Source organism: Xenopus laevis, chromosome 8S (genome assembly GCF_017654675.1).
Source record: "Xenopus laevis strain J_2021 chromosome 8S, Xenopus_laevis_v10.1, whole genome shotgun sequence".
NCBI lineage: Eukaryota > Metazoa > Chordata > Amphibia > Anura > Pipidae > Xenopus > Xenopus laevis.
Window position 1 is genome coordinate 77,838,808 of NC_054386.1, and position 13,030 is coordinate 77,851,837.

General features: G+C 38.9%; 1 protein-coding gene across 1 annotated transcript in view; it reads left to right on the plus strand.

Moving 5' to 3' along the window:
* cd40lg.S (CD40 ligand (TNF superfamily, member 5, hyper-IgM syndrome) S homeolog) overlaps positions 1-12,654 on the plus strand; it is a 33,038-nt gene extending 20,384 nt beyond the window's left edge. Inside the window, exons 5-6 of the mRNA XM_041574833.1 lie at positions 5,577-5,636; positions 11,361-12,654. Of these exons, the coding sequence (XP_041430767.1) occupies positions 5,577-5,636; positions 11,361-11,731 (431 nt within the window). The 3' untranslated portion in view covers positions 11,732-12,654. The remainder of the gene's footprint in view (positions 1-5,576; positions 5,637-11,360) is intronic.
* Positions 12,655-13,030: the final 376 nt, after the last annotated feature.

Here is a 13,030-nt window from a genome sequence, read left to right on the forward strand (position 1 = left end):
GAGGATGTTGTGGTAAAGTTAGAAACGGTAGAGGATGGGGTGTGCTGTGTAAGCCAGTCAACTACCTCTTCAGCATTTTGGGAGTTCAGGGTCATTGGCTTTTTAAAACTGGGCAATTTGCTAGGGCCACAGGATTGCATAGCAGCACGGCCCCTAGCACGGCCTCTGCGTGGCGGCCTGCCTTTGCCTGGCATTATTTTTAAAAAAACAACAACAACAACAAAAACTCAGTTGGTTTTTCTGGAAACGATAATACACACAGCTAGATGGCGGGTTGAAGAAAACACTGTGCAAATAATGCCTACAAAGTCAACGTATACACTACTACAGCGGTGGATACGGATTACGTAAAATATATGAATGCTGCTTGAAAAAAAGTAACTCAAGTGGTTTTTCTAGAGACGATAATATTATCAATATTTAGACAAAATGTGAACAAGGTCACACAGCTCGATGGCGGGTTGAAGAAAACAGTGTGCAAATAATGCCTACAAGGTCAACGTATACACTACTACAGCGGTGGATACGGATTACGTAAAATATATGAATGCTGCTTGAAAAAAAGTAACTCAAGTGGTTTTTCTAGAGACGATAATATTATCAATATTTAGACAAAATGTGAACAAGCTCACACAGCTCGATGGCGGGTTGAAGAAAACACTGTGCAAATAATGCCTACAAGGTCAACGTATACACTACTACAGCGGTGGATACGGATTACGTAAAATATATGAATGCTGCTTGAAAAAAAGTAACTCAAGTGGTTTTTCTAGAGACGATAATATTATCAATATTTAGACAAAATGTGAACAAGGTCACACAGCTCGATGGCGGGTTGAAGAAAACAGTGTGCAAATAATGCCTACAAGGCCAACGTATACACTACTACAGCGGTGGATATGGATTACGTAAAATATATGAATGCTGCTTGAAAAAAGTGACTCCGGTGTTTTTTCTGGAGACGGTAATATTATGGATATTTAGACAGAATGTGAACAAGGTCACACAGCTCGATGGCGGGTTGAAGAAAACAGTGTGCAAATAATGCCTACAAGGCCAACGTATACACTACTACAGCGGTGGATACAGATTACGTAAAATATATTATGGCTGCTTGAAAAAAGTGACTCCGGTGTTTTTTCTGGAGACGGTAATATTATGGATATTTAGACAGAATGTGAACAAGGTCACACAGCTCGATGGCGGGTTGAAGAAAACAGTGTGCAAATAATGCCTACAAGGCCAACGTATACACTACTACAGCGGTGGATACGGATTACGTAAAATATATTATGGCTGCTTGAAAAAAGTGACTCCGGTGTTTTTTCTGGAGACGGTAATATTATGGATATTTAGACAGAATGTGAACAAGGTCACACAGCTCGATGGCGGGTTGAAGAAAACAGTGTGCAAATAATGCCTACAAGGCCAACGTATACACTACTACAGCGGTGGATACGGATTACGTAAAATATATGAATGCTGCTTGAAAAAAGTGACTCCGGTGTTTTTTCTGGAGACGGTAATATTATGGATATTTAGACAGAATGGGAACAAGGTCACACAGCTCGATGGCGGGTTGAAGAAAACAGTGTGCAAATAATGCCTACAAGGCCAACGTATACACTACTACAGCGGTGGATACGGATTACGTAAAATATATTATGGCTGCTTGAAAAAAGTGACTCCGGTGTTTTTTCTGGAGACGGTAATATTATGGATATTTAGACAGAATGTGAACAAGGTCACACAGCTCGATGGCGGGTTGAAGAAAACAGTGTGCAAATAATGCCTACAAGGCCAACGTATACACTACTACAGCGGTGGATACGGATTACGTAAAATATATTATGGCTGCTTGAAAAAAGTGACTCCGGTGTTTTTTCTGGAGACGGTAATATTATGGATATTTAGACAGAATGTGAACAAGGTCACACAGCTCGATGGCGGGTTGAAGAAAACAGTGTGCAAATAATGCCTACAGGGCAAATAATGCCTAAAAGGTCAACTTATACACTACTACAGCGGTAGTAAAATAAAAAAAAGTAAAATAAAAAAAAATGAATATTAAAAAAAAAAATTAAAGTTGGTGCTGCTGAACTACTAGGAGCAGCAGATTAGCACACCAGTCCCACTCCCCAACACTGCTAGACTAATAGCACTGGGCTCTTATAGTAGTAGTAGTAGTAGTAGTAGTAAAACAACAAAAAAATAAATAAAAGCAGTCCTTACAAGGACTACTGTTATTGCAGCAGTCAGCAGATGAGATCAGAAGCAGGACAGCTGCCCACTGCAGCTACATACAGAGCACTGCAGTAGAAGGTAGATTACTAGCCAGCAAAGCTACCTAAGCTTAAATGTCCCTCAAACCCCTGCAGACTTCTGTCCCTCCAATAACAGAGCAGTATCAAAACGATTACTAGCCAGCAAACTTTCAACTGTCCCTGAAATCACTAACAGGCAGCAGCTCTCTCCCTACACTATCTCTTCAGCACACACAGGCAGAGTGAAAAAACGCTGCAGGGCTTCGGTTTTTATAGGGAAGGGGAGTGGTCCAGGGGAGAGCTTCCTGATTGGCTGCCATGTACCTGCTGGTCTGGGGTGAGAGGGCAAAAAAAAGCGCCAACAATGGCGAACCCAAAATGGCGAACGTCGCGCGACGTTCGCGAACTTCCGGCGAGCGCGAACACCCGATGTTCGCGCGAACAAGTTCGCCGGCGAACAGTTCGCGACATCTCTATTTGAGAAAGGCGTGGGACCAGGCCGAAACGTCAGTCTGTAACCTCTACAATAAAACAGTTTTTCCTTTTAAGAAGTCCTGAGAGTGCGGACCTTATTGCATTTTGGATTATATATATATATATAATATATATATATATATATGGGGAGAAAGGTCCCCAGGAGGGACAGAAACGTCGGATTATGATGTGAAAATAAAAGCTATCACTTTGAAATGAAAATGAGAGTGCGGATCCTCTATTACTTATTCCTTAAACATTGATCGAGGACCTCGAATTAACCATTGTCAGAGGTGCGGGCACTCCAGCAAAAGTTTATATATATATATATACTGTATATATATATCTATATATATATATATATATATATATATATATATATATATATATATATATATATATATATAATACACAAAAGCTATGAATATCTTGTAAATTATATCCTTATAAACGGTGAGTTCTGATGTCATTTCTGTCACATGACTCACTGAAATTTGTGTATTATAATAAAGTAACCCCAGTTGTAAAATACGAGGATATCAGAAGTTACCTCGGAGTTCCATGACCTGTATAAAAACACTCGGCCATCGGCCTTGTGTTTTTATATGATCATGAAACTCCTTGGTAACTTATAATATCCTTATATTTTACAAGAAGGGGTACTTTATTCACTATATATCTGTCTCCCATAGGCTCCATTTTATCCAAAAATCCAAGATTTCCTTTTTCTCTATAATAATAAAACAGTGCCTTGTACATGATCAAAACTAAGATATAAAGAATCCTTATTGTAAGCAGAACCAACCTATTGGGTATATTCAATGTTTACATGATTTTCTAGTAGACTTTTCTAGTATATAAATATGAGGTCATATGTGTTATCAATATCAAACTATTGGGGAAATGTCATTAAAATCAGTAACAGAAATAAATAATCAGTAAGAGGAAAGGCATCACTTTTTTAAAGCAATATGTCTGTTCACATAGTTAATATAATGTAAGTTTTAGTTGTGCAGAGCTCATGATATAACACCTGTTTGAATGTGTTTTGCCTGCATACAACATCATGCAGTTCACTTCACATTGGTGCAAAGTGTAAGACACGCAATCTTTTTTTTCCCACGGGTACACAACTGGTAAATACTTTTACTTATTTGCAAAACCTTTAACGTACCGGTTCATGCAAGGGAATAACTGTTTGCAGGAAGGAAACACTATTTGCATTTCACATAAATTTGCTGTTAATGATTTTATCACATTTTTCCCAAATGTTTCTAGAGGAAACATAGATATGTTGCATGTATATGATTAGTTTTGTACTTTTTTTCTATATTCCCTTACCCCCGCACAGCCCATTGAATAAGCCAGTTCAATAAAGAGTGGGTATAGTCCCAGAAAGGATGTGAAATATTGGGTAAATTAGTCCTGCAATGTTACAGCAAGACAGGCGAAGGCTTAGGCTTGAGAAAGGAAATGAAAAAGGAGCCACATCTCTGCTACTGTTCATAACTTTCCTCTGTTCCAATTGTACGGTGGCTGATCAGAACAATAGGAACAATGTAATAGTGGCAATGCATGTGCCTTGTATAGAGTCCATTTGTCCAGCAGACAAGTCAGTCCAATATGGTGAGGGTTGGCTCATATACAATATGACCACCTTAAAGGAATTCTGTCATGATCAGTGATGGGTGAATTTCTCCCTTTTCGTCAAAAAATTTGCGAATTTCCAGCAAAATTCGCAAAACAGCAAAAAAAAAGCAAAAAAACGTGAAAATCTAAATTGACGCCCACCTCCAATTTTGGATGCGCGTCCAAAAAGTAAATGTTTTGACGCAGTTGAACTTTCGCCTGTGAATTTTCACGGGAGATTTTCAAATTTATTCGCCACCTGCAAAATGCGGATATTCGCCACAAATTTGTGACAGGTGAATTTATTCGCCCATCACTAGTCATGATTTTTATGATGTCATTTTTATTTCTAAATTACAGTGTTTACACTGGAAATAATTCACTCTACCATATAAAATTTCATTCCTGAACCAGCAGGTGTATTTTTTAAAATTTGTAATATCGGTGTGAAGGCAGCCATCTCAGGTCATTTTGCCTGGTCATGTGCTTACAGAAAGAGCCAACACTTTAGGATGGAACTGCTTTCTGGCAGGCTGTTGTTTCTCCTACTCAATGTAACTGAATGTGTCACAGTGGGACCTGGATTTTACTATTGAATGCTGTTTTTAGATCTACCAGGGAGCTGTTATCTTGCGTTAGGCAGCTGCTATATTGTTACCTTCCCATTGTTCTGTTGTTAGACAGCAGTAAAGAGTGACTGAAGTTTATCAGAGCACAAGTCACATGACTGGGGGCAGCTGTTAAACTGACAATATGTCTAGTCCCCTATTAGATTTCAAAATTAAATATAAATTAATCTGTTTGCTTTTGAAAAATGGATTTCAGTGCAAAATTCTGCTGGAGCAGCACTATTAACTGATGTGTTTTGAAAAAAAAACATGTTTTCCATGAAAGTTTTCCGTTAAGTAAAACATCTAAATACAGCACAGTATCACTACGTAAATCAAGTACTGAGTGAGCAAAGTTATAGCAGGTAAGGAAAGGAGTGACAGAGAGGAAGATCTCTAAATACTGTAAGTAACAGCCAAATACTGAGTGAGCACAGTCTCATTAAGTAAATAGTGAACTACTGAGTGGACACAGCCCAAAAATAGGGAGTTTGGAGTGATCAGAGCTCCAAGAAAGGCATGGAATTCACAAACTGTGATCATTTTGATCAATTAGCATATTGTAACATGTTTAAGTCATTAAATATGTTCTTAATTGCAGAATCAGAACAGCCTGTTATTGCAGCACATCTTGTGGGAGAAAAAAGCAGCAACAAAGAAGGTATGTCAATTTGTTTGGAGCAAACATGTATCTAAACTTGTTGTAGCTGAACTATTCAAGAAACTTTGGGGAATTATTTACAACTGGGTATCATTGTTTTGTAAAAACCCTTTTAGTGGTAACAGGTTGTAGTGGAAGAATCCCGGGCCGGCGCTCTTTTCTTCTGATAGGAGCACCGGCCTGGGGTTTCAGGTAAGTAAATACAATCACTAAGAGGTGCCTAACTTTTGGCACCCCCAAGTATAAGGTCCCCGTCCAAAACTTTAAAGGCACAGTACACCAGAATCTTGAACCAAAAATGTTTATTAGTTAAGCAGCATACAGTACTCACTCTCCATACAAACACAAATGTTGCAGATTTTACCAATTTTGCCAAGTACCATTCCAAAATTTCACCGGACTTGCAAACCCGGCCAAGGATTTTCTTGCACCACCTACTGGTCAAGTAGCCGGTCTTACAACCTACGGCCCTCCATTTCACCCCAGCTAGGAATTTTTCCCCCTCTGATCTTTCCGGGTAGGAATTTCTTCACCTTGGCCTGGGTGGTCCACACTGTCCCTTGCTCACACTTCACCACAGTTTCTAGCCCTTTTTTCTGTCTAAGGCACCTAGGGGTAGATTTACTAAAGGGCGTTACCGTTTTTAGGCAATTCGCCGATTTACTAACGGGCGCAGGAGTAACTTCGATAGCGAAAGAGACAGACGCTAGCGCTCATTTGCCCTCTATCGCCAGGCGAATTTTCGCTCTGGCGAATGGATGTTACTCCACAAATTCAGATGCAGATTTTACTGAACGTTACCTCTTTCACCAGACTTGCCTTCACCAGCTCAGACCAGGAGAAGTGCACTGGAGTGCATAGATCTTCCTCAATCTTCTGTTACTTACATCATATTTTTAGTGGAAAAAGTTTCCAAAAGTCCCAAAAAACGCTGGTGTCTTTTCCTTTATTCAGAGTGATAGCCCGCAAAAGTCTTTAGAAATTTTTTTTGGGTAACCGGGCTCCCCCATAAATTTTCTAACATATGGAGCATAAACTATACAGTGGGCTCATGTGTAGGGCAATATAACAACTTTATTTATTAAGGTTCCCTGGACTTGTGTAATGTAATGTATTTGCTGCAACATATACGTCCATTCGACGTTATAATTTCTCGCCGTATGCAAATTAGCCTGAGCGAAAACCTCTAAAGAAATGCTAGTGCATCTTAGCTTTGATTGCAGAAGTAACGCTACCGAAAATTCGCCAGCGTTCAGCGCCCTGGACTCAACTTCGCATTTTAGTAAATTAGCGTTGTCTGAGCGAATTTTCGCATGTTAGTAAATTTCCCCCCTAGTGCCTGTACTTAGGAGACCTAGCTGTCTACACCTGCAGGAACCGAAGACCACACCCCGGGCGGAACCCCTCCTTTTATACCTCCCACCACCTCTCCTTCTATTTCCCTCTAGTGGTGAAGGTGCATATCACACCTAAATTCTGTTCCTTTGCTGCCACCTAGTGGTGGTTTCACCAAATTACATGAAACACATTAGTTCACTCACGTTTTCCAAATTTTCATACACACAACCAATTATCTTGCAACATTTTCTATTATTTTTTACACACATACACTCAGTGCAAGTATAACATGCCTTTCCTTCTCCTTTAAACATTCAAGAATGTCCCTCATTGAATCACCAGCTAGATGGTTTTCTTATATGTAGGTACTTTCCTGCCTTATTATGTCTGCTGTCTCAGAATTATACCTTTTATATATATATAATAACTGAAAACTTGTTTACTTTGCTTATCCTACTGCTTGAGCTGTATATATATTACGTGACTATTTTAATTTAACTTCTGTCAGTGCTAGACCTTTAAATATATATACTGTGCATACACATATATATATATCTCAAAGCCTCACAGATGTGGGTTTGATAATTTTACATCAGACACAGAACGATTAACCCCCCACCCCCCAAGAAAAAAATAAAAATCCTCCTAGTGCTCTGCACAGAACACGAGGCTGTTCTGCAAACAGGATGGTTATCCACTTTGTGTTTTGTGTGTGAGAATGAGCAGTTGCTCTGCAGATTATGTGATGCATGGATTTACCGGTACTTTCATAAGAAGCAAAAGCTGTTCTGAGAATTGTTTCCTGAAATGATGGGGTGAGACTGGCTGTTCACCTCAAGGGTTACGGCCCACATACGTTCGTAGTCAAGTTGTGAAAACTGGTTTGTACACAAAGCGAAACACAAAGGCAACATTTTTTAAAGGTGCTTTTATATATCTGTCTATCAAAATAAATATATATAACTTTAAAATACAGTATATCTCCTGTTCACTTTCAGTTGCTTTGGCTTGCTTGAAGGATCTGTTTTAGGGTAGTGCAGATAGAAGCTTGGCTTTGTTTTCTCAAGTACAGAGGACAAATTATATTTTGTAACAATCTTTAGATGTGGGTCCCCCAGCTTATGAACTGTAACACTCTGCATTCTTTTAGGTTCAAGTACTTACTTACAACTAGTTTCAGCTTGGAAAGTATTGGACTTTCTCACGAACACTAGGGGACAGTATTGTCCCAGGTATATAAACAGAAGGGGGTCTCACTGGGAAGGGATTCGGTTACACACCTCCCCTAAAATGTTATGTGATATGTATAATGTGTCCTTGTTAAGCTCTTTGGTATAAATGTTCATAGTTTTTGCAATACAAGTGGAACCACACATCTTTTGTTTACCATTTTCCTAGCAGTCAGAAAGCTTTGTGTGCATTTATCAAATTTGACAAAGGTGTCAGTTTATCAGCATTTTAATGCTCAGCGCTGCTTAGAAGCAGCATCACTCGGCACTATCGCTATTCAAATCCTTGAACCCTCATGCAAATCACATGTAAGGAGAAGGAATTACTTTGAGGGGCCCATTTACTTAGCTTGAGTGAAGGAATAGAAGAAAAAATACTTCGAATTTAGAATGGTCGAATATGGCTACTTCGACCATGAATAGGCTACTTCGACTTTGAACCGAACGATTCGAAGTAAAAATCGTTCGACTATTCCACCATTCGATAGTCGAAGTACTGTCTCTTTAAAAAATACTTCGACCCCCTAGTTCGCCACCTAAAACCTACCGAGGCCAATGTTAGTCTATGGGGAAGGTCCCTATAGGCTTCCTAACAATTTTCTGATCGAAGGAAAATCCTTCGATCGATGGATAAAATCCTTCGAATCGAAGGATTTAATCGTTCGATCGAACGATTATTCCTTCGATTGTTCGATCGTAGGAATAGCGCTAAATCCGAAGGATTTACATTCGCAGTCGAATATCGAGGGTTAATTAACCCTCGATATTCGACCCTATGTAAATCTGCCCCTAAGTGTATTACTTCTGTATGTTTTGGGGATAAATAAACCTTACACTACTTAAAAGCATGCTGCTGGCATTTCTTCTAGTTAGGAAAGATATGGCTCAAGTACTAATTATTTTTTAGAATATACTTCTGGGAAGACAAACCTGTAGTCCTCTAGGTTTTGAATGTTCAGAAAGATTTTCTAAAGGGATAGAATACTGAATTGCCACTTGATAGTTAATAAATAAACTCCCAAAGATTAGCAATGTGTATTGATTGTAGAGAATGATAAACCCCATGGGGGAAATTTACTAAAGGGCAAACTGGCTAACGCTGGTTCGCCATCGTGACGTCATTTCGGCACTTCACCGATTTACTAACGGTAGCTGGCATAATTTCACTGGCGTAATTTTGCCAAGGATATAGACTCTGACGCAACTTCACACTCTAACGGCAGGCGATAGGGGTAGATAGGAGTTCCTCAAAAAAAATTGAAAATTTTTCTAAGCCCCAAAAAACGCTGGCGTTTTTTCCTATTTAAAGGGTGATAGACTGAAAAAGATTGTCAATTTTTTTTGGGGTACCCTCCTTCCCCCCTACATTTCCTAACATATGGCACCTAAACTATACAGTGGGCACATGTGTAGGGCAATATAACAACTTTATATAATTTTATTAAGGTTCCCTGGCCTTGTGTAGTGTAATGGATTTGCTGCAGCATATACGGCCATTGTACTTTAACTGCACGCCGTATGCAAATTAGCCAACGCTGTCGTAACTTCAAACTGCTGAGCGTAATTTTGCTGCCGTAATTTCGCCAGCATTCGGTACCCTGTGCACAAGTTCGGATCTTTGTGAATTAGCGTTATCCAGGCGAATTTACACCTGCTAAAGTGTTGCGATGTGCGCTAAGCCAGCGCTGGCGAATTTTCGCCGGTTAGTGATTTTGCCCCCATGACTTTTAGGGGATTATTTATTAAAGCCAAATGACAAAAATTTAAATTTTTCAAGATGTATTATACCTTGAGGATAGAAAAAGTCAAAACCCGGAATTCCGGCATCTCAGACCTGCCAAGGTTCTATATAAATCAGTGGGAGACGTCCTTATCCTATTTTAAAGTTTCTGAGCTAAAATTAGCCTGAAAATCCGATTATTTCAGACTTTTTGGGCAAAAATAAAAAAATGTGGGCTTTTTGTGACAAAATCAAGCGATTCAGGAAAAAACTCCGTACGATTCAGGTTTTCGCACGATTTTATCAAGTTTGTCCCCGATCCAATTAAATTGTGCTTTTTTTAATAATAAATAACTACCAATTGTAAGCATATTATGTTTTGCTATGCAAGAAAGAATGTGTAGGAAGATGTTATAAATGCAAATATGAAGATAATCATTATCTGTGGACAATGAACTATTCCTAGCTATTTTATCGACCACAACGGGGGAATAATTGGAAAATAAACCAAAAAATGTAGGTGACAGCAAGTTTCCTGTCAGTGAATCAGAGTTATTTGTTGTGTTATTTTTCTCTGTTTCTGGTCTCCCAGCCTATTCCAGCCACCTCCAAAAAACTTTTTTTATGACTTGCCCTCAAAGGGATGAATCAGATTTATAAGTATAACCAAAGGTTTTGTTTTTGTCCCAAAACATCCTTCAGGTTTCAATTGTTTTATTATCTACTCTAAAACACTAAATGGAAAAAAACACATATTTAGGTCACTGTTCTTGAAACGGACACAGATGCAAATATCTGCTTTGCTGTCTTATTATTTCGATCGGTACTCGGTTTATATTCTTGATGTCTGTTTATTCACTGCACGGGATAAACAGGATTCAAAGGAAGTGAGAGACCATTTGCATTTTTCAGTATTTTTTTGGAAAAATGAAGTGGCATTTACTTTCCCTACATATAAACACTGATATAACACATATACAGTAGCTGAACCTGTAATTGGTTAAGATTATCACCTATGAGATCCCTATGTGGTATGTTGGAAGCCATGTAATGAACAGTGAATAGCATCAATTTTGGACACACATCCGAAAAGTCGCTAGCATCAATTTTGATGCCGGCGTTAAAGTCAATGGGCGTCCGAATAGTGTTGACGCACAGCGATTATGCACTTTTCGGATAGGCTTCCAATATTTTTTGACACCGTCGAATTTTCACAGGAGTTTTGCGAATGTATTCGCCTGCGGCAAAACGTGGTAATCCGCCGCAAATTCACGCCAGGCGAATTTATTACACTAGTAATGAACACGTTATAATGTCATGTCAGTTTGGCATTCATGGGATGGTACAGGATCCAGGGCACAGGAGGCTGGTTAAAAAAACAATAATCAGTATACTTTTTCTAGACATTATAATAAAGTTTTTCTTTTCTCTCTCTAGTTTTGCAGTGGATGGAAAAGGGTTATTCATCGATGTGCAAGGAGGTCACATATACAAATGGTAAACTGAAGGTGGAAAAAGCTGGCATTTACTATGTCTACTCTCAAGTGAGTTTTTGCATGAATTCACAGCTATCCCGTGCACCCTTTGTGCAATACGTCTATTTAAGTAAACCACAGGAAACAGACAAGCTGTTGCTAAAAGGAGCAAACACGTTCATCACACCAACACCAGACTGTGCTCTGCACTCAATACAACAAGGAGCTGTATTTGCTCTGAAGAAAAACGATCTACTATTTGTTAATGTGACGGATTCATCTCGCGTCAATTACAGTCCTGGACTTACATACTTTGGCATGTTTAAACTCTGAGGAACTCATGCAGCCGTAAGACTGGCTGAAGATGAACGCTAAATATGTGGTGGGTTGTGTTTGCAAGAATAGGCCTTCTCAGCACTTCAGTTTATTACTATTATTTCTGCAGAACTTTTCATACTTGGATTTTCGTGGCTTGGTCAAAGAATGACTCTACATGGGTAACCCTTCTCTTGTAAATAGAAAATGCCACAACATCTGCTCAACAATCAGCCCTTCTTCAGTGGTAACAAGTTGATCACAAAGCCCTACACATAAGCAAAATGCACTTGGCTCTTGTTCTAGTTAATAAGGGAGCTAATATTCTAACTGGACTGCACTTATGTGCTGTTAGAAACTATTGAAGCAATGATTGTTGATCCCAAAAGGGGGTGGGAAAATTCTGGAGAGGTTTGTTACTCAACAATTGGTTTATGAAGATACCCTAATAACACTGTAAAGATGAGTAGGAGGCCACACATTCGGGTTGAAGTATATAATTTACATGTAAAAAATAGCAAGAGATAGGCTTTCCTGGGGAAAGGTTCAATTACTGATGAAAGCCCCAGTCCACCTTTACACAATTAGTTCCACTATTTTTTATCTACTGTTATTTTTATTAGCTGTTATCTTGAATGATGTTGCCTAAACCTCACCTCAAGAAGCAGCCAAACACATGTGGAACAAATAATCCTACAAATGTTTGATTGTAGAACATTATATAGTTGGCTGTTCTACACTGAACTTGAACAGGCTAAAAACTTAAATGGAAGGGGCACTTTGTATATTATATAAATTAAAAAATATCTACAAAAATTTGTTTCAGACACAGACACAATCTGTAAGTAGAATACCCAGGTGGTGGACAGCAACAACATGGGGGTCTACTTTTGGGGGTTTATTTATCAAGCTCCGAATTTATCTCAGTATTTCTGAGATAAAAATCTGAGCAACTCCGAATTCCCGAATGGACCTTATCTATCATTAAAAAAGTCAGAAAAATAGGTTTGGCAAAAATCTGAAACATTCGGACCTTTGCCTGGAAAGTCTGAATTTTTCAGACTTTTCCACAAAAAACATACATTTTTCACTTTTCCACAAAAAAACATTAATTTTTCAGACTTTTCCGCAAAAAACACAAATTTTCAGACTTTTTGGTCCAAAATCCCTAGAATCATTGCATATCAGTACGGACAGCAGCGCAGACACTGGGACCTTCCCCATTGACTTATCAAGGACCCCGAGAGCTTTGAGATGCTGGATTTTCAGATCCGGATTTTTCAGACCATCGGACTTCAATAAATCAGAATTTTTCGG